The 27,831-nt window shown below is 50.9% G+C and overlaps 1 protein-coding gene across 3 annotated transcripts in view; it reads left to right on the top strand.

The window, feature by feature from the left end:
- Window positions 1–8,728: 8,728 nt before the first annotated feature.
- TRAF3IP1 (TRAF3 interacting protein 1) overlaps window positions 8,729–27,831 on the top strand; it is a 59,043-nt gene continuing 39,940 nt past the window's right edge. Inside the window, exons 1-10 of one of the 3 annotated variants that reach the window (XM_047721529.1) lie at window positions 8,729–8,991; window positions 12,285–12,353; window positions 12,727–12,888; window positions 14,711–14,854; window positions 14,952–15,380; window positions 16,788–16,859; window positions 17,730–17,805; window positions 20,312–20,413; window positions 21,777–21,872; window positions 26,623–26,724. In XM_047721529.1, coding sequence (XP_047577485.1) covers window positions 8,869–8,991; window positions 12,285–12,353; window positions 12,727–12,888; window positions 14,711–14,854; window positions 14,952–15,380; window positions 16,788–16,859; window positions 17,730–17,805; window positions 20,312–20,413; window positions 21,777–21,872; window positions 26,623–26,724 — 1,375 coding nt within the window. In that variant the 5' untranslated portion in view covers window positions 8,729–8,868. The remainder of the gene's footprint in view (window positions 8,992–12,284; window positions 12,354–12,726; window positions 12,889–14,710; window positions 14,855–14,951; window positions 15,381–16,787; window positions 16,860–17,729; window positions 17,806–20,311; window positions 20,414–21,776; window positions 21,873–26,622; window positions 26,725–27,831) is intronic. The other 2 variants (XM_047721530.1, XM_047721531.1) reach the window with 2 other exon arrangements.

Genomic DNA, 27,831 nt, shown 5'->3' on the forward strand with positions numbered 1-27,831 from the left:
TGAGAGTCCTAACGTCGAAACTGTTAGCTAAATATTGCCTTTCTGGAGAAGCACATCATGTCTGGGCTTCTGTCTCAGTAAGGACCCAGAAATGGGGATGTTCTCCCGCTTGCAGGGTCATCTAAGGGGAAATGTTCTAATCTGCTAAGAGCCAGTACCTTCAAGATAGTCCCATATAGTTGCTGAGAGTCGACCCTGGAGCAAGTCCCGTCCCAGTCCTGCTGTTGACTAGGGGCACGATGCTGGAAAATTCTTGGGCCTCAGTGTTCTCTCCTATATAGGGGGGTGAATGGTGGGACCTATCCTAAGGATTGTTATTAATTAATTAATTTATTATTATTTAATGATTTTATTTATTTATTTATTTGAGAGTGAGAGGGAGGGAGAGAGAGAGAGCATGCATGAGCGGTGGAGGGGCGAAAGGGAAAGCAGGATCCCGCTGAGCAGGGAGCCCAACCTGGAGCTGGATTCCAAGACCCTGAGATTATGATCTGAGCCGAGGGCAGACGCTTGACCAACTGAGCCACCAAGGTGTCCCTTATTGTTATTATTATCATTTAAAGATTTAATTTATTTATTCCAAGGAAAGAGAGAGAGCGCACACGAAACTATGGGTGGAGATGGGAGGGGGTGGGGGAGAGGGGCAGAGGGAGAGGGACCAGCAGGTTCCACGGCTGAGCACACAGCAGGATGCAGGGCTGGTCCCACAACCCTGAGATCATGACCTGGGCCAAAGCCAAGAGTCAGATGCTTAACTGACTGAGCCACCCAGGCGACCCCCCCTGAGGGTTTTTCTTTAAATTTTATTTTATTTAAAGTCAATTAATTAACATACAGTGTATTATTAGTTTCAGAGGTAGAGCTCTGTGATTCATCGATTGCCCACCCAGGGCTCATTCCATACCCGTCACCCAGTTACCCCATCCCCCCACCCACCTCCCCTCCAGCCACCGGAGGGGTGTTTTTTCTACAGCTCTGTAGTGTTAAGTACATTCACCTTGCTGTGCAAGCCATCTCCAGGACTGTCTCCACCATGCAAGTCCCACACCGACTCCCCGTGGCCCCAGCCCAGCAGCCACCCCTCTTCTGCCTCTGTGACTTGGCTGGCTCTGGGCACCTCACGCCTGTGGACTCCGACAGTATTTGTGTGTGGCCAACGTGTTTCATGTGGCACGATGTTCTCAGGCCTCATCCACCTTGTAGCATGCGGTGTAGCCCTCAGTCCTTCAAGTTGGCCCTTCTGGCCCACCCTCCCTCCTCTCCTTTTCCCTTCCTCCGTCCATCAGGTTGGTGTCTGATCCCCCCAAAGTTCCCCAAGTTGAGAACTGGAGCCCCAGTGCTCCCATAATTGATTTTGGGTCTTCCTCTGCTGCTTCTGACTGCAGCAGACAAGTTTCCCTGCAGGCTGGCAGGCTGCGGGGGACGGCAGGCTCATGCTCAGCATCATCCCCTGCGCTTCCCAGGATTTGTGTGCTCCCAACTCCCCCAATCCTACAACAGCCTTGTGAGCTCCTTCCCCCCACCCCGGCCTCCCAAGGGCCTGCGGTGGCGCCCCCTGCCGGAGTGCAGGCTGCCTATGAGGAGCTGGAAGTGAGGCTGGCCCCCTGGGGGTGTCCCCAGAGAGGAGCTGAGCCATGAGCCCTCGAGGATGGAGGGGGCTTTGGTCTCCAGGGCATCTGGTGGCCAGTTCCACCTGCTACAGAGCTGGAAGACTTCCTCCTGGGCACTCACATGGCCTGCATTCCAGCCTCTCACAGTGTTGGCCTCCCATAGTGGGTGTCTTCCCTCCTCCTGGAGCCCACTTCCCCGTGGGGAGGCAACACTGCACAGTCAATCACACCATTCTCATTCCATCCCATCATGGCCCAGAGGAAGCTGGACAGAGGCCCTATGAGGCACAGGTCCTTGGGGGGAGTTGCGGTGGGGGCGGGGGGCTGGGGAAGGGTCCATGGGTCGCTGGGAGTCAACTCTGCAGGGATGCAGGTCGGGATAGTTCAGGAGGGAGTCTCAGTGTTTATGTGATTCCAAGGGAAGTCGTGCTCCTGGAGTCCTCCTTGAGGTCTGGTCGGGGGTGGAGGAAGGGGCACTCGCAGGAGGGGTGGGTTCCAGGAGCCACTCTGGGCCCCCGCCCCAGGTGGGATCCCCCATTCCCTGCTCTTGTTGACTTGGCTGCTGGTGGAAAGCTCCCAGGCCATTTGTGGGCCTCGGCCCTACTTGCTTTTAGAAAGAGCAAGCAGTGACTGACATTGGATGCTAGTTAACCAGAGTTTGCTGGAAAGGGCTTGCCTGGGACTCTAACAGCAGAGGGGTCTTGGCCCCTGTTGGAGAACCAGGCTACTGTGCAAATAGGATGAGAGCCATGGTGCCTCCTCCAGGAATCTACTGTCAGGGAATCGTTCTGCTGTGTTTTCAGGGGTCTTCCTGTCAGACTCCCAGGCCCTGGGAGACCTGGCTTAAGGGAATCTGTGGATTGCGGCTCTGCCCTCATGGCCCAGGGGGGATTTTTTTCATTTAAAATTTTGATATAAACCATATTATTAAGAGCCCTTGGAAAATAGCCATTTTAATAGGAACATAGTCTATTCAACAGTCAGTAATAGTTAGTGCCTTGTTGTGTCTAACAATGTTGAAGGTACAGGGGATTCAGGGGCGAGCAAATAAACCAGGCCCCTCTGCTCATTGCATTCCCTTTCCAGGGGTGATCATGGTGGGGGAAGAGACAGAAAACGAAAGGGCAGATATGAATAAAAAAATTGCTTTCACAGAATGGTAAGTAACTTTAAAGGAAATAAGGTAAGAGGACAGCCTTAGGCTGCAGAATTCAGATGGAGTCTATTTTCATATTTCTGAGAGGTCACATGTAAGCTGAGACCCAACTAATGGCAAGGATCCAGCCATATGAAGATCTGGGTGATGAGTATTCCACTTATTCAGTTAAAGGGACCAGCAACTGCAAAGGTCCTGAGGCAGGAATGATCTTAACAAGCTTAGGAGGAAGGTCATGTCTTCTTTTTCTCCAGGCTCACTGGGAGAGGAGGGAACAAGGCCTTCCACACCACCTGACCCCTCATGCTTCACACCATGGTGCCTGTCACCTTCCAGCTTGTTGGGGGGGGAGGTGTTTGTGTGTGTGTGTGTGTGTGTGTGTGTGTGTGTGTGTGTGTGTGTGCAGCACACAGCAAGGCACTTGACCGGCCATGCAAACTGATGCTTTCCTTTCTGAGCCTGCCAGGGACTTCAGTCTTGGATCCAGGGCTGATGAGACTGTGTCCAGGCTCTGGGCCACTTCTCCCAGTCCTTCCCACAGGTTGACCCACATCCCGGGCTCTTCACCCCAACCCCCGCCCCCAGGGAGGGCTTTGTCTCTGGGAATGTTTCCCTCTTAGGGGAGGAGAGGCAGGGTCTGGAAGCCCCTTGCTTTGTGGCGCTCCCTCTCCTGGGGTGAGTCATGGCCACTGTCCTCTCTTTCATTCATTTGGAAATTGCTTATTTCAAGTGCATCTCCTACCAGCTCTTTATGTCTCAAACACATCTCTACTGTGATTTTCTATAGTTATGTAATCATTTGTGTGTTTTCACAAGTGACTCTTTTTTATGTTTTCTTTTCTGCTAATCCTTACATGACCCTGAGGTGCTCTAGGTAATTCAGCTTCAGAGGCCCCACGCCCACCAGCCCCGGAACTAGAGACTCCCCACTGGCCTCTGGGCCCCCTCCTGCTCCCCTCTCTCCTGAGGTGGTTCCACCTCTCTCTCTCAGAGTTGGGAATCGTTAGCTGGGTCTTGTTGGCCCTGCTTCCCCAGGGCCCGGCACCCTGCCCCAGTCAGTCCCTGTGCGGAGGGCGTGGACCTTCCTGGGCAGTGTGGAAGCCGCAGGAGGACACTTTATGTGGCTGGGGTATGTCCCCAAAGGCTGCCATACCCACTTTGTGGCCTGTTTCCCTCAGACAGGCTCTCACTGGGGTCTGGTGATGCTGCTTCCTTGTCCCAGATCCTCTCAGAGACCCTCTCTCATGGCCCTCAGCCTCAAAGACAGAAGAAAGCCCTGTGCCTACAAGCCTTCATAGGGCCTCCTCGGCTTAGATGGCTCCCCTGTTTCCCACACACTGTGGGAGAAACCAGAATCAGGCTTCCCCCTGGTGTGGCATAGCCTCTATCCCCACCACTCCAGGGGACTGCCCGCTCACAGACAAGCCATTACAGGTCACAGCTGTCCCAGGGCCCCAGGCCCAGAGGAGGCTTCTGTCTAGCATGAATTTTGGAGGAAGGGGGCTAGGTAGTGTCTGCTGGGAAGGCAGAACACTTGAGGTCAGAGACCAGGGTCGGTGACCTCCCTGAGATCCTCCACCACCCTTACTCAGGCCGATATAGACACTCTTCAGAGCTCAGAGGTGGTGCTCCTCACAGAAGTCTCTGGTCTCTCAGCTCTGCCATGGTGAGCAGATCAGGGATGACGTCTGGGCCGGGATGTTTCAGCTCTCACACACCACATCATCCTGTGTATCTGGTGCAGCCCCCGAAGGGCTCTTCCTGGCCATCCTGTGAGAATGACATTCTGCCGCTTCTCTCCCTAATACCCAGAAGGCAGCAAGCTGGTGCCGCTTTGTCTAAAGGCTTAATCACTTTAGAGCTCTGTGCCAGCCCTCATGGACCAAGGGCCCAGGCCTGAAGAAGGACACAGTCTCACTAAGGCCCATCTCCCATATTTAGAAGATTTCCAGGGAAGCCAGGGGTGGGGGGGGGGGGTGGGCAGCGGCAGGGGCAGGGAAGGGGAAGAAAGAAGGCTAACACTGTTCTCCATGTGAATATGAAATATTACTTTCAGCGTGGACAGAGATGTTCAGAAATGACGAAACATTTGGGATACCATTTTATTCTTCTTCTTGGAGGCTGATGAACTGTTTGAGAACATTTGTTCTTGGGAAGCAGGACGTGTGTGTGTGTGATAAAGATAAATATGTAGACAATCAGGAGAACCATGAAGATCTGGGAGCCCGGGAAGAAGCCTGAGTCACAGTGTCCCCCATGACCCTGGTCTGTTCCGAGGGATTGAACTGTCCTGCCCCTGCCTTGGGATGAGTCAGGAATGGAGCACCCTGTGCTGAAAGAGAGGGGGTAGTTGGGAAGATACATATGTAGATGGTGGGGTTTCTAGAAGGTCAGGAAGATTTGGAAAGGGAGGGGTCAGAGGATGGAGGTGCTCTGGTTAAGTGGGTCGACCTGGAAGCTGGGGAGTAGGGCTGGTAACTCAGGGCCACCCAGGAGGGAACATGCCTGAGAGTGCAATTTGCTGGGTGCTTTTTCCCCACGGAGCACAGAATAGCTCTATCCAGTGAGTGTTGCCAAATTTCTTCCCTCCTGGGTTGTCATTCCCTTAGGTGGCTCCTAACTCCTCAGTAAAGTCTTAGACAGGCAGCCTGCCTGCGTGATGAATTATGGACAGAATCCAGGTCAGCGCTGCTGGAGGGAGATGAGCTCTGGTGGCTCGCCTGGCCTCTGTCCAGGTGACCCAACTCATGCAGTCCAGGATGCAGCTAGCCCCAGGGACAGTGATATTTCCCGGAGCAGTGGACAGCAGAGGGCGGCATGGATGGATGCCACTAGAAGGAACCTGGTTCTCCATGAAGTCCCCAGCGCCTAGCCAGTCCTCTGCACCTTTAACCTTAAAAATAAAACTGTCAGGTATTCTACCAGCAAAAATGGGTTGGTTCTGGAATAGCAGAGAATTCAGGAACAAGCACACCACAGCAAAACCATAGGCAAGTCCCCAGAACAAAAGAGAGAAATTCTCTTTGATAGAGGAAAGAGGGAGTTGGGAGGGCGCTTACAAACAAAAAGTCCGTGGAAGGCAACTGAGAGCTGCAAGTGACTTCCCATGGGCTGAACCGTGACTGTCTGTCATTGACCAGGCTGGTGCCTGGCGAGGGGGAAAGCTTTCTTCCTGTGGCTGGGATGGTAGAATCAAAATCATGTGCAAGGTCCTTCTGTTCCTGTTGGATCTATGATTGATAACCAGCGCTGGGAGTGAGAGCTCCTCCTGCTGGCCTCCTGACTCTCTACGGTGAACTACCTTTCCTTTTATTACTTTCCACCGCGCACAGAAGTGATTCATTAATGCTGGGACACTTCTTCATGAGCTCTCTTCACCGATCATGTATGAATATCCAGCTAGAACATGAAAAAGAATTCAAAATCACAAATCACTAGAGAAATGCAAATTAAAACCATAATAAGATACTACACCATGCCAAGAATGACTGAAGTTAAAAAGACTGACCTAAAAAAGGAAAAAGACTGACCTATCAGGTCTTGGCAGGAATACATAGCAACTAGAAATCACAGACATTGCTGGTGGGAATGAAAGATGACTTGAATTTGAAAACCTGGTAGCATCTTGTAAAGTTGAACATAATCTTAACATACCACCCAGAAATGCCAGTCCTGGGTATTTATCCAAGAGAAAGTGAATAAGGGACAGGCGGGGCTAGGTAGGGAGAGAGAGGTGTGTGTGTGTGTGGGGGGGGTTACATGACCAGGCTCACAGAAATCCCAGATGTGGAAAAATGCTAAGGGGTAAGAAACCAGAGATAAGAGAACATAACCAGACCACCCCTTTTGTCTTAAATGTCAGAGATGAGATTTTTTAAAAAAAAGATTTGATTTATTCATTTGAGAGAGAGAGAGAGGGGGAGAGCGAGCAGGAACAGGGAGGGGGAGGCAGAGGAAAAAGTGGACCCCCTGATGAGCAGAAGACCCCCCCCCCAAAATGTGTGGCTCAATCCCAGGACACTGGGATCATGACCTGAGTTGAAGGCAGGCGCTTAACCAACTGAGCCACTCAGGTGTCCCTGGAGATGAAATATTTTTTATGACAGTTACAGACTGACAATTAAAAGCCACTAAACTTCAAAGGAGAGGTAAACTTGGTGCTATCAGTGGTAGAGACGTTAAGAAGATTTCAGTTCCCTGGTCAGTTTTAAATGAAAGACCGACCATTAAAACCTTCAGTGGCAACCCACTTGGGACGCTTCTCACTCTGGAGAACTTTTCTTTTCTGTTCTTAACTTCACTTAATAAACTTTCACTTCACTTCACCTTTTTTTGTGTCCTCAAGATTCATTCTTCAACCCCCCGAGACAAGAACCCTGCAATTCTGCAACAAAAGGAAAACTATGTTTGCACAAAGACTTGTATGTGAATGTTCTTAGCAGCGCTAAATAATCAAATAACCAAAACTCCAAAGCAATCCAAGTATCGATAAACTGGTGAATGGATAAACAAATTATATTATGAAACACTACTCAGCAACAAAAAGGAATGACATATTACTGTATGTAGCAACATGGATGAATTTCAAAGTCTTTATAGAAGAAAAAAAACACAAAAGACCATGTCGTGTATGATTTCATTTATATGGAACTCTGGAAAAGATAAAATTATAGTGACAGAAAGTGAATCAGTGGTTGCCTAGGGCTGGGGTGGGGAAGGAGTAGATTGTAAATGAGCAGGAGGAAATACTTAGGGAGCATGCACTGTTATATACCTTGGTTGTGGTGCAGGAGCATAAATGCATCAATCAGTGTACTTAAAATAGGTAAAATAGGTGGAGCTTATTGCATATAAATAATAATCAAATATAAATTTTAAGTTTAAAAACTCCCACACCTAGATACATCATGGGCAAATTTATAAAAACCAAGGATAAAAGGCAAATCTTGAAGGCAGCCAGATATACACAGAACAAAGGACTAGAGAAGACTTCTCTTCAGAAACTATGTAAGCCAGAAGCCAGTGGAGTAAAATCTGTAAAGCAGCGAAAGAGAAAAAATGTTAACCTAGGCTTGCAAATGCTGTGAAACAATCTTTCAAATGTGAAGGTGTGATAAACACTTTCAGACAAAGGAAGGCGACAGAGCTCATAGCCAGCTGACCTTTGCGAAAAGAAATTAGTAAAGGAAGTTCTTCAGACAAGAGGAACATGATACCACATGGAAATTCGAGTCTATGCAAAGAATGAAGAGCGTTGAAAACGGTAAAAATAAAAAAATAAAAAAAATAAAAAAAAAAGAAAACGGTAAAAATAAATGTTAATAAGTTATAAAGATACCATTACAAGAACGAAATGGATGAAAGGGGTCAAAAGGTGTAAATTTTCAGTTATAAAGTCAGTCATGGAGATATAAGGTGCAGCAAGATGACTGTAGTTAACTATATTGTGTCACATATTTGAAAGGTGCTAAGACTACATCTTAAAAGTTCTCATTACAACAAAAACTTTTTGTAACTATGGTGGTGGATGTTAACTAGACTCATTGTGGTCATTTTGCAATAATCACAAAGATCAAATAATTATGTCGTACACTTGAAGATAATGTCCCCTCTCTCAATTATTTGTCAATAAAAAAAGATTTGAAGATGCAGGGGCAATCGGCACCTTTTTATAAAAAAAGAACGAGAAACAGGTCATAAAGCCTCCAAATCGCCAGAAGGAATTCCGCGGCGAGCCTGTGCCCGGTGCGTGGAAGACAGGTGCCCGGAATCAGCGACACCTAGTAGATGAATAAGGGCGTGGCTTGGTCCCGGTTGCCAGGCGCGGGCAGGACCTTGGGTACAAACCTCTCAGCGCGCTGCCGGCAGGGGCGGGGCTGGGAGCCGCCGCGCGTCCGTTGCTAAGGTCGCGACGCCCTGGCGACCGGGGCCCGGCGTCCCGCGCATGCGCCGCGGCCGACTCCGGTGCACTGTGGGATGGGAGCCCGAGCGGCGCGTCGAGGCCGGAGCGGGCGGCGGCGGCGGGGCCGGCGGCGGCCGGGGAGCGCGGCTTAGGCTCGGCTGACCGGCGGGGGCGCGGGCGCGGGCGCGGGCGGCGCCGCCATGAACGCCGCGGTGGTGAAGCGGACGCAGGAGGCCCTGGGGAAGGTGATCCGGAGGCCGCCGCTGACGGAGAAGCTGCTGAGCAAGCCCCCGTTCCGCTACCTGCACGACATCATCACGGAGGTGGGTGCCGGGCCGGGGGCCGGGGGCCGGGTGCGGGCCGGGGGTCAGCGTCCCGGGTGGGGGTCGGGACCCAGGCGCGGGCCAGTGCAGGTGCAGGTCGGGACCCGGGTGGGGGTCGAGGCCCAGATGCGGGCCGGGGGCCGGGGTGCGGGCTGAGGGTCGGGGCCCCGGGGTGGGGGTCAGGGCCGGAATTCAGGACCCAAGTGCGGGCCGGAGTGGGCCCCCAGGTGCGGGTCAGGGCCCAGGAGCGGGCGGGGCGGGGGGGGGGTCAAGGGTAGACGTCCTGGGGCAGGGCGAGCCCGGGTGGGGGGTCAGGGCCGGGAGTCAGGGCCCAAGTGTGGGGTGCGAGCTGGGGTCCGAGCCGGGAGTGGAGGTCAGGGCCCATTTGCGGGGTGCAGGCCGGGCCGGGGCCAGAATCAGGGCTGACGTCAAAGTCGGACCTCCTATAGCCTAGTGCAGGTCCTGCCAGAGGAGCATCCACTAGGCCCAGTTCTGTGGTGCCACTGTACTGAGTTCCTTGCCCTCATCTCTGCTCTCCCCTTCTCACCCCTTCTCCTGGGCCGGCTCTTCTGGCTCCTTGAGCATTCTTTCTTTCCAGACTACCCTTGTACCTGTTAGCACTCTTCTAACACCGTGCCTGGCAGAGTCGTTTCTGGGATTCTTTTCCCCCTTCAGTGCCTAGCTCATGAGAGGTGATCAAAAATCGTTGGGCAATTAAGTGATTTATTTTTTTATCCTCATATCCTCAGTTTTTCTGCACACTTCTGTCCATGGTGATCACGTTTAGGATGCTTAATAAATACCTGTGGATAAACTTGCTGAACGTGGTTGTAGTGAGACCCACAGGGGAAAACTGTACGAGAGCAGGTTGATGTTGGCTGATGAAGGGCACAGCTTCACCTCCGTTGAGATTGGTCGTCTGTAACTTTTTCCCCGTGGAAGGTGAATTACTGGCTGATGGAGACTGTACTTGTTTGTTGCCATATCCTGGATTAGCTGAACTGGGTAAGGTACACAGAAGGTGCACAGCACACATTCTTTGTTGAAGGAGGCTGTCTAGGCTCCTGGTAACTCATCTCCATGGTGCACTTAAGAGCATTGAACTCAGGGACTTGGGCGTGGTCTCTGGTCTCTGGGAGTTAGGAATCAGGCTGAACTTGCAGATTTCCAAGGGTTCCACATATTGGTCCTCAAACTTCATTTCTTACTCTTGCTAACAGGTTGGGTGTATTATTCTCCACAAGCTTTGCTTTATCATTTGCTGCCTCTACTTAGTTTATAATGTGTGGCTCTGTGTTGAAAACCCTAACTGTGCTTAGAACTCTCTGAAATCCCACACACATTCCAGCGCTGTCTTGTCTAGCCTCCTGTAGCTGGGGCAACACTTCCACCTGTCACTAGACGGTGTTTGGGGAAGGGACACGGCTGTGTGCTGCATTACTTTCGAAGTAGGCAGGTAGTGCCCTTGAACCCGGAAGGGAAGAAGTGAGTTAGCAGTGACTACAGCACTTACCATACCCTCACGCTTTTATCTTCTGTTAGTTCTGTCTCCCCACTGAAGTGGAGAGCTGGGGGGCAGGTGGCGGGGATAGGCCTCCTTCTGTGGGTCTTGGTGTGGCACTGGGCTCCTGGAACGTCAGAGTGCCTCGAAATGGGGAAGGGGGAGGGACTTTCAGGCAGGAACTGACTTGGTGAACCAGCAGCCAGGTTGTGTGGAGGCAGTTAAGAAAAAGTGGTCTGCTTTTCTTTCATGGTTTTTTCCTAATCTAATGCTGAAATGAATTTCTCTGCTTATGGAAAGGTAAATACATTAATTGTCACCTGCTTGTTAAGGATTTTAGAATGATCGACATATTGGAAAGCATTTTCATATAAGAGGTAAAGAGCCTCCTGAAAATCTTAACTCTGACTGTTGTTTTCACAAGTCACCACATTAGTAATTTAGCCACAGCTAAACTGTTTCTTTCATAAATCAAAGCATTGATCTTGTAAGGTTAATGTTTCTGGTCCCTTTGCTTGCCAGCAATGTAGGAAAACCTCAGAAGAGACAAAATGAAAAGGCTCTAGGAGTATTAAGTGTAGGATACTCTTAATATTCCATCTGTCTTCTCAGGAGAAATGATAGCACGGCTCTTAGGTAGTTGATGAGAGTGAGAGCCAGCTTACTAGTGAGGTGTGCTTGGTCTCAGAGAAATTGCCTCATGTTAGCATGGGACTGTCCATTTTCCAACGAACATGACTTGCATGAATACATGTGCTTTAATTCCACCCACAACACAACCATGTAGGTGTATTCATACTTCCTGCATACAGGGCAGCTGGCACTTTCCTTTCTGGTTTATTTTTTGAAAAAAGAAAAAGAAAAGAAAAGAAAAAAGCTTGTTGCTACTCATTTTGTTGACTTTACAGGGACTGCTTGCATTTTCAAAAGCCCTGGTCTGAGAGAACGAGGAGCCTGGCTATCTGTGGGCATGGGGAGGAACAGGGAAAATCACCACCCCTAAAGCTGGTTCAGGGTAATGGGGAGCTACAGGTTGACTGAGGGGAGGGACAGGAAGGGAGAAAACAAAAGTGACAATTGCACAGAGCATCCCCCTATTGTAGTAAAGTGAGTGAGAAGAAAGACCTTTCCATCCAGGCTCAAAATCCAGGCTGAGAGATTCCTATTCTTTCCAAAGTCCATTCTCGCCCTTGGGTCTGAGTGACCCTTGTAAGATGCTATCCCCCTGCCTTTGAACCTTTCAGGGCCTCCTCGGGGTCCCAGGTGAAAGTCTGTATTCTTGGTGGCTTTGACAGCCATCTGGATCAGGCCCTGCCTGACACCGGCCCTGCCAGACTCTGGCCTCAGACTCCTCCTGAGCTGAACTTGTTCTGCTCTCTTGAACAGGACCTTCTGGGCCCAGGACCTTTTGTAGGGATTGTTTAGCCTGGCATATGGGTCCTAAACACCCCCACCTGCCACTCAGCCCGTGGGCTCAGTGTAGATCCAGCGTCTTCCAGGAAACTTCCCCTGACACCCTGGCCTCTCCTGTGCTCGGACCAGGGACTGATCCTGTGCTCCCTCAGCACTCTGCAGGTCTGTTGCAGTGTTTACCCGTCCACACTTCCAGGCTGGGTTCCGCCTGCGTAAGGTCTCCAGGACAGTAGACACTCAAAAGCTGGCTGAGTTATGTGGGAGGGAGTTAAATCCTGGATATGGACAGACTCCAGCTCTGACAGTGTGTGGTTCCAGGGCTGAGGCTGACACAGAGGCTGCCGTGATAGGTGCTGACCACGGCCTTGATCTTTTGAAGGTGATTAGGATGACCGGTTTCATGAAGGGCCTCTACACAGACGCTGAGATGAAGTCCGATAATGTTAAGGTAGGCCGGGGGGTGGGGGGCACCCCTCGTCCTAATAGTGGATGTGTATCGTTTGTGTGCTGATGGGTGTTGAAATACAAGGTCGATTAATTCATGAATTATGCTGTACTCTTTCTCATTTCATTTTCTTATTCTTGACAGCTGCATATCCTGCTAATTTTATCCACTGAGAAAGGGAACTAGTGTTTTAAAGGTCCCTGCTAGCCTCCCACCTCAAACTAAATGCTTTATTTGTTTTTCTTTTGTTACGAAGAGTGAATATTTCCACATCTGACCTGCTTTAAATAGTAAGTGTGCCTGTTTAGCAAACTGAAGATGATGGAGACTTTCTTGGATGGGCTTTTCATTTGCATTTTAAATGGAAATCTTTCAGGATAAAGATGCAAAAATTAGCTTCCTTCAGAAGGCCATAGACGTGGTGGTGATGGTTTCGGGAGAGCCACTGTCAGCAAAGCCAGCGCGGATCGTGGCCGGGCACGAGCCTGAAAGAACAAATGAGCTGCTGCAGAGAATCGGCAGGTGCTGCCTCAGCAAGGTAACGTGGAGGGGCTGGAGCGCAGATGCAGCAGTCCTGAGAGACAAGTCGGGGTGACAGGCGCCCGCAGGGCCGGGGGCAGGGTCTCAGGAGGGAGCCCTGGGTGGTGTCTGCCAAGCGCAGTGCTTTGGAGCCTCAGAGTTCGGGGAGGACTGAGTCAAAACTATACAGTGAAACAAAGGTCTGCCGTACCAGGTTCTTCAGGTGCTAAGTATGAATGAGGGAACTTCAGGGACACTGGCTCTTGGGGTTGGAGTGGCGTGCCCAGCAGCCAAGCCCTGCCGGCTTTCTCCTTTAGAGCCTCCTTCCAGGGCAGAGGCTGGGGGCTGGATGACTTGCTGGGCTGCTTCCTCGGGGCTTATGGCATGGCCCTGAACTCTGTCTGCCTTTGCAGCCTCTGGTGTCTGCTTCTTTCCTTCCATTCCTTCCTTCCTCTCTTCTCTCTCCCCTCTGCCCTCTGTTTTTCCGATCCTCTCCCTTATGGCTAGTACTAACAGCGGAGCTGCGCTGCCTTCAGAGAAAGCCGGTGTCACTACATAGGGACTGATTCGCTACTTCCTGAGATCCTCATTGTGGATTGGAGACTTGGCCTCTCTGCTTAGATCCAGCCCAGGCCATGCTTACTAGGGACGCCAGAGGGCATCTCGGCTTGACGATGCCAGCTGGGCATCTCCAGGGCCTTTCTTCTTTGTGGGACCTAAGTCAGAGGACAGAGCTAATCCGGCCCTTCATGTACCTGATGGGTTGTGGGCTGGGGCTAACCTTCCACGTTTCCAAAATAGGCAAGAGGGTGGGTTTCAGCCTGCATTGCAGGGGTGGGGTTGGGGATGGGGATGGGAGCTGGTGACATCAAGGAGGCCTCCAGTGCGTCTTACCCTGATCTGCATCCAGATCTCAGGTTCGGAGGCACACAGCTGATTTCGCCCGTGCCCTGACTTCGTCCCCACTCCCCACCCCTGCCTCCTTCCTGTTACTTCTTTTTCAAAACACTTTTGACTCCCATATTCCCTGCTTAATCCTTTGCCAGCTTCCTGTTGCCTGTGGGCACATCCAGCTCTGTGACCTGGCTCACTAGGGTCCTCGAGCTGCTGCTACCCCCTCTCCTCCTCTCTCAGCTCCCACATCCACGCCTGGACGCTGAGGTCCCTGGCCTTGGTCAGGCCTTTCGTTTCTTCGTCTGGCTGTGGTGGTGGATAGGTTGTTTCCTGGAGCCCTGGCCTTTCCTCTCTCCCAGGCTGGGTAGGCACACTGCTGTTTAGCTGCTGCCTCTGTCCTCTCCTCTGAAACCCAGTGTGTCCTCAGCATGACATCTGGTGCCCGGTGTGATGGTCGCTCCGTGTATCCTTGGGGAGCGAGTGAGCATGTCACTGAGAGGGATGCCTGCCTGGAGGTGTTGGAAACTTCTGCGTGGAGTCAGGAAGGCTGTGGGAGGGTTTTGCGGTTCAGTCGAGCTTGAGTCAGATCATTCCGGGAGACCCTTTCAGTGCTGGGCCTTTGCGATCCTGTGGGAACCATGTGGCATCTGTGGAGTCACGCGCGGTAGCCGTGTTGTCCTCCAATGACATGCATGTCTACACTTGAGCCAGTTTGGGGGGGTTGAAGTGGGATTCGCTTAGCTTGGGTCAACTCTTCTGGTCATGTCCGGAGTGGTATACTTGGTGACTGATAACAGCATTTCCTTCTAGTAGCTTATCCTTTGACTTTCACATCCACATGTTTAACGTGTTTAGTGAACTGTCCACGAATGTGGACGCTTGCATTAGTCTCTTGTACTGATCTCGTTTTCACCTTGTGTTCCATTTCCTCCCATTTGGACCACAAGCTCTCCAGTGATGAGGCGGTGAAGAGAGTGTTAGCTGGAGAGAAGGGGGATCTGAAGGGAAGGTCCTCACTGATGTCAAAATCTCAGGAATTGGACAATAAGAATGCACAAGAAGAAGAGCCCAGAGTTCATAAAGATAAAGAGGTGAGATGCAGGTTGCACATATTTGAAAATAATGAGTCTTTCTAGAGTTCAGGTAAACGCATTTATAAGTGATATTGTTGTTTGACCTTCTTTTCAGGATAAAAGGAACTCTGAAATAAATGAGAGGAGTACAAGCAGAGATCGGAAACAGAAAGAAGAAGTGAAGGAAGAAAGCAAAGCAAGAGAGAAGGACAAAGAGAAGGAGAAGAGGAAGGAGAACGACCATGAGAGACATAAAGATCCTGAACGAGACAAGCACCGAGATGGGGAGAGAGAACGAGCCAGAAACCGGGCCAAGCAGGACAGAGACCGAGGCAACAGAGACCGCGACAAAGATCTGGACCATGAGAGAGAGAGAAGGAATGAGGGAGGAAAGGAGAAAGAGAGGTGGAAAGACCGGGAGAGAGAGCATGAGCGAGACAAGGCCCGGGACAGGGACAGGGACAGGCGGAAGCTGAAGGATGGGGAGCGCTCCAGGGACCCTGACAGGGAGAAGAGCAGAGAGCATGACAAACCCGAGAAAAAGGTAAAGTCCTGCTTGAAAACCTCTGTCTTTAAGACAGAGTTTGTGTTATTCTCAAAGGTGTTTCCTATCTTTGTCGCAGTGCGATGGGGACTCTGCTTCTCTTCAGCGCTACGGTAAAATGATGCCACTCAGGCATTCCCAGTAGAAACCCAGACTGACACCAGTTTTGCAGGGGCTCTGAGCCTCTGGCTGCCTGTGTGCGTCTGGGTGCTTTTTGAAGATGGGGGGGCCCACCCTGTAGCTACAGGAGCAGTCCTTCCAAGCTGCCTTGGTTATGTATGTGCTCCTGGGCGTGGCTCAATGTATGGAGCCTCAGGGCTCCTCTCTAGGTCTTGTGGGTGCCAGCAGGTACATACAAGATCTCCGATTACTGTAATTTTTGCTTAATTAAATTTTCAGGTATATTTGTGGTTGGCCAGAAATTTTGTTCGGTTGCCGTGTTTTCTAAATGTGCAAGTTACTTTTGGGTTCATTATAGGTGGTTCAGGTCTCTGTTAGGGGCTGGCCCTGCACATGGCTGTTCTCATGGGGACAGTGTGTTACAGAGTGACTCTGGAGGGTTGTGTGAAAGTCTCTTGGTCTCCAGCTGCCAGGAAGGAGGGAGTGGAGGTCTGGACAGATTCAAGGTCAGCAGCGTGGGGAGGGGCAGGGCCTGTGCCGCACTTATGACTCCTGTGGTGAAGGACCAGGTGTCTGGCTGGTGGTGCGGTGCCCCTTACCCTAAGGGGACAGCAGGCTGGGCTGCGCAGAGCCTGGTGCCTCCAGCAGGAAGTTTCAGAACCATCGTTGAGCTTGACGGTCATCCCTTGTTTTTCAGTCTCCACCGGGCACAGGGTCCGCGGCCTAGTCTCTTCTAGGCCTTACGTCAGGACGTGTTGGTCAGAGACTTGACTGTGGCTCTGAGCTGGGGCTTGCGGGTGCCCTGTACTTCCCTTTGGGAATATTTCCTGATGGAGAATCTGAAGCTTTTGCTTGACGAGAACCCTCTGTTGGAAAGTTGCCCCCCCCCGCCCCATAATGAGCCGTGGCTGTGTTTCCTGGTAGCTGGCAGTTTCTCTTGTTCACTCCTTCCCCTGTTTCCAGATTTCCACCTGTTTTATGGGGGCGTGTCCAAGAGATTTGGCCTGGTGTGGGCATCCCATGGGTCCCGCTGTCCCAGAGTTTCCTGGGAGGTGCTGCCCCAACCCCCTTTGACCCTGGCCTGCCCCCCTGGGAATGATCTGGATGGCCCTTGCAGAAGCAGGCCACGTACCAGCCGCGGACGCTCAGGCCTGGAGGGGGATGGATGCTCGTAAGGGAAGGGTGCTCTTACTGCTGCTCAGCAAGAAACATCTTGCACCTCGATGTGGTTTTAGGTGTCACAGATTTGAGTCATTCTAAGAATATGATGAAATTTTTTCTTAACAGTCCTCGAGCTCAGGGGAGGTGTCCAAAAAGATGCCAGATGGATCTTTGAAAGACTCCAAAGCTGAGACAGAGGTAAACTTTGAAGAATAACTTCCAGAGACATGAACCATGGCTGTGTTGACGTGGTGACATCATGCTATGGTCTCCTCTAGTCTGTGGGGACCCTGGGGTGGGGGGGATGTGGTGCAGGCTCTTGCATGAGCCCTAACTTCTATGCTGGGCTCTGGGCTTCCCTTATGTACTTATTTGACGGGTGTGACGTGGGGTACAGAGGGATGTGGGAGTCATTTGGGAGAGGGTCTGGGTGAGGATCCAGTCTCCAGCCAGGCTGGGACAGCTAGGCTGCTGGAGGGATCCCTCCGAGTTCTGTTTTGCCTCTGTGAGGTCTGGTGGCGCATGTCCTGTGGCCGGAGCAGATCGTCTTCCTGGAGGTTCGACGCAGGCCGACTTCCCTAAAGCACTTTGCACTTCTGGGAACGTGTCCAGGCAGCTGCAGGGAAGGTGGACTGGGCGTGGCACAGAGGCTGGGAGGCTGGTTAGGAGGGCGTCATGGCAGGCTGAGCAAAACCTTAGGGCTGCTGTGTGCTCGGTTTGAACGCGTGTGTATTTGCACCCAGAGCTGTCCCGATGCATGCGAATAATGAGCAGATAGCAAGGGAGATGGGGTCCTCATAAACATATCTGGTAAGACCATACTCAGTGTGGTTGGCGGGTTGCTGGGCTTTAGAGAGCTTTGCAGAAAGAAGGATTTCTGAACTTAGAATAAGGGAGGCCTGAGTGTCCTCTGTTCACCCTCAGGTCTGGGCTGCTGAGCTGTGCGGAGTTAGTGGTTGGTGTGTCCTGTTGCCTCTTTGTTCTTCCTCTAGCAGCGTCTGCCTAGTAAATCTCGATGCACTGCTGTGTCGTGCCTCAACTAATTCTGTCTGTTCTCCTTTCTTTAAGACCGAGATTTCCACTAGAGCGTCCAGGTCAGTGGCAACGAAAGCATCAAAACGGCGATCCAAAAATGCAGTGGAAGGTACTGAGGATTTATCATATAAGGAGCTGAAAATACGGGTATTAATCATAGTATCTAGTAGAAAAACCACCCTGTGGTCAGAATGCAGATCTGCCATCGGGGGGAGCAAAGACTATGTGAAAAGGATGAAGATATGTCTCTCTTTCTCGCTCTCTCTCTCACATGCATACACACACACACCCACGTGCGTGCATGTGTACGTGTGTGAGCGCATGACACCAGCGGCAGAGTACCACCTCTTTGCTGGAGATCTGTCACGATCTAAAAGATGCGATCGAACTGTAACTTTCCAGAAATAGCTATCAGTCACCCTTGTTTCGTTGACTCGTGTCTTGGAAGTGGTGGCTCAGTGCAGTCCTGACTCAGTGGCCAGCAAGGACTTGGGGTGGGGGGATCACTTGTAGGTGATGTTCCTGCATTTCAAAACAGCAGGCCCCATCTCCTGGGAGTTGTGCTCCTAAGAGCTGAGGTTGAAGTGAGCAAGCCTGGCCGGGGGTTTGTCTGAGGGTCGCACCGGTTCAGCCCAACCAGCACGTAGGACAGGAGGGTCCATCCAGGGCAGGCAAGTGCTGCCCGGGGGCCAGTGCTGTTGCAGGTTTTCAGATGAAGCGTGAGGTTACTCTGAGCAGTGTAATATCTGAAATGGGGCCCTTTTTCTAAACTGTTAGAGCAGCGTGGCAAGAGAACCATGGTTGGAATTTCTCCTTCAGAATAGTACATGATGCTTTCATGAGCTTTTCCCTCTGCGGGCCATCTCCAGGGACAGGTTCCCCAGGGAGGCCTGGCACAGAGGGCAGGGATGTTGGCCGTGTCGGCTGTGGGGTACGCTGACCGAGCCCTCTGCCCTACGCCTTTCCCACGGCTTCCAAGGCTTGCTGAGTCTGGGAGGTGAAAAATGAGTGGTGTTAGCTCTTTTGAATTGCTAGGGAAATTGTGCATTTTTATGTGTGTTCGTAATTTTTATTGACTCCTCGGGCTTGTCTGTCCTTTGCAGGACTCCTCACTGCTGTGCTGGCCCTTGCAGTGTTATTCTTAATTTGCATAATCTCACTGTATGTTAAGAACATCTGCCAGTTTTTACATGAGTGTCCCCTCCACCCCCAAGTTCATTTCTACTCATTATGTTAGTTCCTGACTTGCCTGAGTGTTTAATTTTTATGCACTGGAAGTGACCAGTCTTTTTTTTGGTTTATCCAGAGATTTGAGAGATGAAGATTTGTGTTTTGTCATGCATTTTTGTATTTAATCTTTTTAGTTATTTATTATTTTAATTCATGCTATAAGGTGACATTTATTTTTTCAGAGTAACTCACCAGGTGTTCCAGAATCATTAATTTGAAGCCATTTTATGTGTTTATTCTTCTAGATTATTTTAAAACCATTGAGCCAAAGAATCTCCCCTCCCATAAACAGAACTAATAAACTGGTCAGGTTTGTGTCAGACCCATGTTAAACTTACGCTTTCTGGATTTGGGGAAGATTGGATATTTCTGACCCCAAGTTAGTATGGGTGTCTCCCTGTGCACGTGTGGGGCTGTGTCTGTTTGTCATGGATCATGACAGTTTGTTTTTGGTTGGTTTCAAAGTGGCATCTCCTTCTCCTTGTCCATTTCTCTGTTGACTGCTGGAGTGTAGAAGCGTAGTGGACTGTGGTCCCTGCACTGCAGACCTCGCCTTGTGTTCAATTGTAGCCCGCAGCTCTTCTGTTGAATTGTGTTTTTTGGTAAGCGGACAGTTGCTATTGTCTGCTCTTCTAGTATCTTGGCATGTGCATCTGAGTTTGCTGGTGAGCGGGTTGCCCACGGGCTCCTTTTCTGTGGCCACTAAGAGAGATGATCACCGAGATTTGCAGGCTTCCTGATACTAGCCTTCCTGAGCCAACAAGCTGATGGCTTGCCCCGCTGGCGAGCTGGGCACAGACCTCACTGTGCGGCTGCACCCAGCACAGCCTGTGCTCCACCCTGACCTTCTGCCTGACTTTAATGGGTCGCATTTGGGTGACTGTCCAGCATCTGGCAGGAGGGGGAGGCACCCCGCGGCCCGAGAGGATCAGCCTTGCTTTTACTGGAGTGTGGGGTATCCTGTTTGTTAAACATATTTAGAATCTTTTTTTTTTTTCTTAAAGATTTTTATTTATTTATTTATTTACTTGACAGAGAGAGGGATCACAAGTAGGCAGAGAGGCAGGCAGAGAGAGAGGCAGGGAAGCAGGCTCCCCTGCTGAGCAGGGAGCCCGATGTGGGGCTCGATCCCAGGATTCTGAGATCATGACCTTAGCCAAAGGCAGAGGCTTAACCACTGAGCCACCCAGGCACCCCCATATTTAGAATCTTAAAGCTATTCTAGGATCTCTATAGAATCCAAAAAACATTCTTCTCGAAAGTACAATACTTTCGATTTGTTGTTAAGTGGCAATTATAGCAGAATAAGGTACTAAGAATGGGTATACTCTACAGCATTATGAATTAAGCTTAATATGTACTTTCATTATGCAATTTCATATCAGGAAGAAGGGGCTCTAGAGCCAGTGAAAATAGTCTTTCCCCTGAAAAAGAACATAACTCTTCCTACAGCAAAGCTAAGAAGGAGCACACCGTGAAGCAGCTTGGTAAGACGATTCAGGCCCCAGTGGGGGCTGCGACTGTTGGGGAGTCGGCACCTTGCTTCCCTTTGACCACCGAGCAGGTGGAGCCCTGTGGGGGGTGCCCTGCTGGACGTGGGGGCTTGGGCCAAGAGCGGAGCTGGGGCAGAAGGGCCGTGAGCCTTGCCCGCTGAGTCGCGGGGCCACCCCAGCCACCAGCCTAGCACGGATCAGTCACGGGTGGGATTGTGTACTCGGGTCTGCCCTTCTTTGTTCCGCGGATATTGATGGAGGACCTGCCCTCTTGAGTGCACAGTGTGGAGGGACCGGACACGTAATCAGGAGACCACAGGGTGTGCCCTTCCACGTTAGCAACGAGTCTTCTGATGTCAAATGTAGGGGCGGGTGCACAGGCGGAGAGGCTCTGGGGAGGGGACGTCTGGACAGAGAGTTGACTGGGGGAAGGAGGACCTGTGAGTGTCCAGGCTGGGGCAGAGGCCCTGAGCTGGGGACACCCTTGCCTGTTGGAGGGCAGGAGGCCTGGCAGTAAGGATGGGCGGGGAGGCAAAGCGATAGGGTCTGCAGGAATAGGCAGGCCCGAGGCGTTGGGCCACGCAGGCTGAGAGTTTTGTAGTGAGCGTGAGTAGACATTCTCAGAGGACAGTAAGCAGGACTGAGGCATGACTGGACAGGTGTTAGAAGCATCCCCTTTTCAGAATGTGGAGGCATAGAGGTTGGACAGCAGTTCGTGTCCCAGTGAGACTGACGGCCGGGACCTGAGCGTCGCTGCTGAGGATGTGCTCAATGGAAGGGATGACGGAGTCGCTGTGACTAGGTGGCCCTTGTTAGAGGAGAGGGCACAGTGAGAAGACCCATGGAGGGGTCTGGGCACCCAGGCGGTGCTCTTACTGGAGTGCAAAAGCTTTGGGGGAAGCCTGTTGCTGGGCTAGGGGGCAGTGCCAGGAATTCTCACACGTGGAATGTGAGGCACCCGCCACCGCATGGCCCAGCAGTGTGTCCAGACAAGAGTGGAGCTGGAGGTCCGCTCTTCAGGGAGGGAGTTGGGGCGACTAAAGGTAAAATCAAAGAAGTTGGGGGGTTTTTCCGTGATGGTGTTTCCTGCTGTCACATGAAGATCCATGTGAAGTTAGTGTAGGGGAGCGTCAAGACAGTGAGCCCCAGAGCCAGCCAGGACCCATGGCGAGGGGCGGTCCAGCACGTGGTCCTGGTCAGAGAGCCCTGGGAGGGAGGAGCGGCGGTCAGGTGCGTGTCCTGGGGCCCCAGAGGGGAGCAGGTAGTGTGAGCCTGGTGTAAACCCATTTATCCTGACCAGAGCCTCCCATAGGCAAAAACCTCTTCAGTGTTTTAATCTGTCACTATTTTACATCAGGAAGAAAGGAAGATAATATTTCAGCTAAAATGTTAGATCCTGTAGTGTCTGGATTAAATCATGAAGCAGATCAGGAAACTACAACTTCAGAAATTGGTAAGAAAAAGATACTCTTTAGTTTATATTTCTCAGCACCTTGATATGAAATATTTACCTCTCAACGTAATTGTATATATATTTTAAGATTTTATTTATTTGAGAGAGAGAGAGAGAGAGAGAGAGAGAGAGGGAGTGTGAGAGAGAATATGAGAGGGGAGAAGGTCAGAGGGAGAAGCAGACTCCCCATGAAGCTGGGAGCCCAATGCAGGACCTGTCTCGGGACTCTGGGATCATGACCTGAGCCGAAAGCAGTGATGTAACCAACTGAGCCACCCAGGCGCCCCAATAAAAAAAAAGAATATTTTTTTATTCTTCTAACCACAGGATAGTGAAGATCAGAAATGACTTGATACACCACTTGCTTTAATTTCTAAATTATATGAGAAAGATTAACTCAGTTTTAGTTAACTCTTACGTGCCTTTCTAGGTGTGACTTACTTTCGTATCTAGATAAAGATGCTTGCTTTATCTTGCTGCTGGGATTCCGCACGGTGATGTAGATGGTCAGAGAGAGAAATGGTCGTTCAGCTTTCCCATTCTGCTCTGCTGTGTTGTATTAAGAAAATGCCCCATAATAAGGATTTTAAGGTGGTTGCCAGGGCACGCTGGGGAGGTTGTTCCCCGTGGCAGGCGGTGCAAGGGGTATGCGTGCATCCCCACCCTGGAACAGTGAGACATGTGGACTGGGGATTTCAGATGGGCTGATCCTTGATGAAGAGCAGAATTTGCCGTGATGTCAAACTAAATTCTTAAGAAATACTAAAAATCTTGAGTGACATATAGGGGAAAATAGAGTGTAAATCTTGACTCCAGGAAAAGATAAGAATTTGTCTAGGCTGAACTCGTATCTTTTTGACTTTCAAAAATTCTGTGCCTGTAGCTAGAATCATGGGAAGCACATCTTTTGGGCACGAGCTTTCCCTTTAAGAGGTTGGGCCCCGGAGAGCAGCTGTGTTTTTGGGCAGACAGCTGCTCTGTCCTGTGTTCCCTGGGCTCAGCAGGGGCGCAGGGAAAGGTGGGCCTCTTGAGAGGTGGTCCCCACTGATCTTATTCTGAGCAGGTCAGCCTTTCATGGTTTATGTAGGTCCTTAGTGGTGTGTGGTGACCAGTGTGGGGTGACTGGGACTGGGGGTGCCGAATGGGAGCAGAGGATGAGTTCTCACTTGACCTCGGGCTTGCACCGTGCAGGGCTGTGCAGTCCTCCTCGGGGGGCCTTGTCTGGGCTGCAGGCTGGTCCGTCCAGTCTGAGCAGGGGAAGTACCAGGTGGTCCCTGTGCAGCAGGAGGGAGCTTGGGTAGTGCTGCCCATGTGGGCAGATGTGCCCACATCCCAGACCAGTGGGAAGATCCTGTGCCTCCCGTTTGCCCACCTCTTGACCTCGAGCTAGCTTCATGGCACGTCCTCTGAGCCACAGTGACCTCGTGGTAAGTGACTCTTTAAACGTCTGCCATGAGACTCAGTGAGGTCTGTCCACAAAGTGGCTGGCATGTCGCATGTGTGCCTGGCAGATCTGCTTCGTGGATCCCAAATTTAGTGACTGCAAGCCCCACGTCAGGGTGAGGCATTGCATCCTGGGATGGTAACGTGGATCCAGAATAAAGTGCAGAGGCCACTCAGACTACAGTAGTACTAATTACTACTGTAGTACCCAGGACTACCAAAGTATCCTCACTTTGTAGACACTACTGACTGCTCAGTGTTCAGGGAGCGTGGTTCTGGGTGGAGAGTCGGATGGAGCCTGGTGCCATCTGGTGGTCAGAGTGGAGTCCTGCACCCTGTCCTGGTGGTCCTGTGACCCCTGGTGCTTCCTCCCCTCTCCCTGCCACTGCCTGGGCCCTGGGTCCCTGTTGTCACTGTCAGTCAGTGTCATGCCAGTGACAGAGGTCACCTGTGCTGCCAGTCATTTGACTTTGGGATTCGGGGTTTGTCGGAAATTGTCACAGCTGCGGAGTTTCTCACTGAGTGTGATTTCCAGGTGCAGTGCTGCTGGGCCTGGTCTGGGAGCCTTTCCCCCTGCTTGCCCTTCACCTTGAGCTGGTGCGTACCAGCCTCACCGTGCCCCTGCTGTCTCTGGGCCTGACGGTGGCCGCAGGGCCGTCACAGGAGCACTTGTGCGCTTCCTCTTTCAGGGACACTAAAGAGCTCAACAAGGAAATTACCCATTTCTTTCTCAAACATGAGCCACTTCTTCCCTGCTCCATCTTGGAATGCTTGTGGCGTGATGAGCCTCGTTCTTTTTACAGTCGTTCGACAGTCCAGGTTCTCCTGGAGCGCTGTGCCGTCCACGTGTCTTCACCTTGCTTGGTTTCTGTCACTTACGTCATTTTGTCCAGTTGTGTAAAGGTTTTTACTATGAAAATGCAGAGGAGTAGGAAGAACTTTGAACCCCCTCCGACTCCTCACACAGATTTAGCGGTTCTCATGTCTCATCATATGTGCGTTGTCTAGAGCCATGTATTTTTATGAATGATTTCAAAGTCTATTAAACATCCCAACACTTTAAATACTTCAGCATCAGCTCAGAAAACAAGAGAGATGTGCTGGGACGCGCCCCAACATGGTTCTCTGTAGCAGGGTTACTGTTACCCTGGTAGTGTCAAAATCTTCATGTTTCCAAAGTATTATTTAAAAAAAAACCCAAAAAACAAAAAACAGGATTCCATTAAGATGAACACACTATATGTTTTTTATTCTTTTACTTTTTAAATGAGTCGAATCTCCACAGTCCCCTGACCCCGTACGCTCCCGCCTTACTTTTTTAGTCTAGCGCGCTGGCTGTGAAAGAGATGAGGTGGCCAACCTTGTAGAATGCTCCGCCCTCTGGACACTTGTCCATTTCCTTGTGATGTCACTTCACTTATGACATTCCTTTGCCCCTGCTTCTCCCCGTGTTTCTGTTTGATCTAAAGGCCTCATTAGCTTTGGGTTGAACATCTGGCTTCGCTCTGACCCTACATAGGCTAGCTGTGCCTTTGTCTTGTGTTCTGTCTGGTTACACTAGTGCTTCCGTGTCCCATAACAGGATGCTCACACTGGTCGCTGGGCCAGGCGGAGCCCCTTGTAGGGCCTGGGTATCTGTTCGCGTTTACACTTGGATGTCATCAGCAGCCCTGTGCTGTGAGCATTTGCACAGCATGCAGGCAGAGTGGGAAGTGGCTTGTGGCGGTGTGGGGGGCTCTACCTGGTGAGTTTCAGGGATGATGATTGACAGGCAGGCGCTTGGCCAGGCACAGTGCTCCCTGCTTTATAAAGCACACGGTCCCATTACCAGAGCGCCATAAACTGGGGGAAACCGAGGCTCTGAAGAGGCGAGGAGCCCGCTCAAGCTAGGAAATCAGGACGCTGGGACCACACCCTTCCCGGATGGGTTCATTCATTCATGGTGATTCGGACAACAGATTTTTTTGCCAGTTCATAATAATTTTTATTTTCTAAGGGTGTGTTATTTCTTTTCTTTAAAGGTGTTATTTTGCAGACTGGTTAATCTGTCCTCTGATTAGGAATTGATTGTGGTATTATCAGAACATATAGTCTGTTTCTCTGTGTGTATTGGAGTTTTAGTAAAGCTTACTTAAGAATATTAGGAAAGACATTAAAACGACCATCATAGGCCTCTCAAAAAAAAAGTGCCACTAGACCTTTGAAGAGAGGAATGGTGCAGAGTGTCATCAGTCCCCTTGGGCTTTGGACAGAAGATGTTGCATTTGGAAGTTAGTTATTGTGCTGGTAGGCTTTGAACGGTGTAGGAAATTTTTGACACTTTCAAATAAAATGTAACAATCTAAAATTCTTGCATGTTTTCTTTTAAAATACAGTTGCCAAGCATATGTTTATTTTTACATTTGTTTTAGAATTTAGTATTTCATATTGATTCTTTGGCTACCTTAGATTTCATAAATAATTACTTGAATCACTGTTTAAATGATCATTTTTATAGATTGAAAAAAATTTCCTTAGAAAATTATGTCATCTACTCTGTGAAGTTCTATTACATAAATCCAGTTCTTTGATAATGATAGGTTGATTCTGATATAAACTGTTTATTTGAATACTTTTAAGAAATTATAAGATTGTATTTTAGGAAAGGGAACATTTTTTGAATTTTATTTTTGTCTTCTCCTTGTTTAATTTTAGAGTGGGGTCCTTTAGTGGTGGATTAGTTTTCTACCCTGAGTCCTACCACATTAAAATCTTTTCCTCCAGCACCTCCCTGCCCCCTCCTTTATTTTTAATATAAAAAAGTTATTATTTCTCTGGTATTTGATATTTTTTTGATTTTTATAGACATTGATACATTAGTTAGTAGTTCACGGGGGCTTGGGAGCTTTCAGTGTGTCTAGGACTATGGACTGTAGCACAGGAATCTTTCTTTCCCTCCTGCTTTGCTACAGTTGTCACTTATCTGCAGCTTCTCATCTGGGCCTGGCTGCAGTGAGGAGGTAGTGGATGGAGACAGGTAGCGTCAGGAAGTTTCTGGAAATGGGGGCAGAGGGACCAGTTTGCTTTGGCTTTGGGGATCCCAACCTCCTCCTGGGCTGAATGGGCCTGGGTCCTTCTCCTGTTCTGGGCACCCCTTTCCTCTTCTGATCCCACAGCCGCAGCTGGGAGGAACATTCTTTGGTCAGGTGTGTGTAAGCTCGCAGTGCGGGAAGGCGTGGACAAGTAGGCATGCTCTCTGCTGTCGAAGCCTAGAGGACCAGCCTGCCATGAACATTGTCCTGATTCGTTTTACACTGTTTTCTGTCAGGAACAAAAGAAGCTAATACTAACTCAGCTAGTGTTTCAGATGATAACTCAGCGAGTGTGTGGCGGGAGAATGTTGAGCCTGAGCCAGCAGTGAAGCAGAAAGGTAAGAAGGACGCCCTGTCTTTGTCCCTTTCCCGGTGAGGGAGACCAAGCCACTGCACTTACACGCTGAGGGCACCTCTCTGCTATGGGGTCCCCACGGCTCTCTGACCCGCATGGGATGCAGGCCCTGGTTCTTCACACCAGCAGGACCAGATGTGGCAAATGACCCCCTTGTGCCGTCTTACGTCAGCCAGGGTAGGGCATGCAGTCCTGCTGTGGTGGCCCTGGCCCCTCCCAGGTCCCCGGTGCTCTCGTGGAGGTCGCGTGTGAAGCCTGGCAGTGGTGAGAGGCCCCAGACACAAGCTTCGGGGTCTGTTCTGGGGAGGCCCACGGGCCGAGCCATGCACCCCCACATTTTTTGTTCAGGGAGGACTCTGAAGCAGCTGGAAACACTGTCCTGACCCAGTGTTTCTGTCTGTAACGTTCTCTGGGTTTCTTCAGCTGTGCCTAGGTGACATTCTGCTTTTGGCACCGTCGTTGCCAGCACTTAACACTGTGGGGAAGGACACATTTGGACCCCGGAGCTCCTGGCAGTCGTGGTGGGTGCTGGCACCTGGTGGCCCAGTGTGTGGCACCCCGGGGCCAGCGCCTGTCGGTGTGTTTGCCTTGGTGGGCAGAGCTGGCCTGGAGGATGCCCAGGGCTCAAGGGATGTCGCCCCGGCGTGGGGGCAGGGAAAGCCCCTGCAGGAGGCTTTATCCCATATGCATTACGTTAGTTTAGGAGCCTTAGCAGCCTGGGCTAGAGTGGGGGATGGGGGGACGGGCAGGTTCCAGGGTACTTCGGGCAAAGGTTGTGCCAGAGATGGCCCATGAGTGGCCCGGGGTGTGGTTTCCAGGGCGAGGGAAAGAGGGCCTGCATGCCTTGCTGGAAAGAGGCTGTGCTGGTGAAGGGTCCAGAGAAGACCCGAGTGTCTGGGGGGCAGGAGCCCTTGCCAAAGGGTGGGAGACCCCCATCTGTGACAGGGGGGTTTGCTGTGCACACTCTCCCTTTGGGTGTCGGCCCTGAGATCCAGCAGTTGCACCCCCAACACTGATGGTAGGAGCTTGGAAGAAAGCCCCAGGGTCTGGAATCCAGGGCCCCATGCCGCACATTGGCTGCCAGATGCTG

The sequence above is a fragment of the Lutra lutra genome, chromosome 3 (genome assembly GCF_902655055.1).
Source record: "Lutra lutra chromosome 3, mLutLut1.2, whole genome shotgun sequence".
Taxonomy (NCBI): domain Eukaryota; kingdom Metazoa; phylum Chordata; class Mammalia; order Carnivora; family Mustelidae; genus Lutra; species Lutra lutra.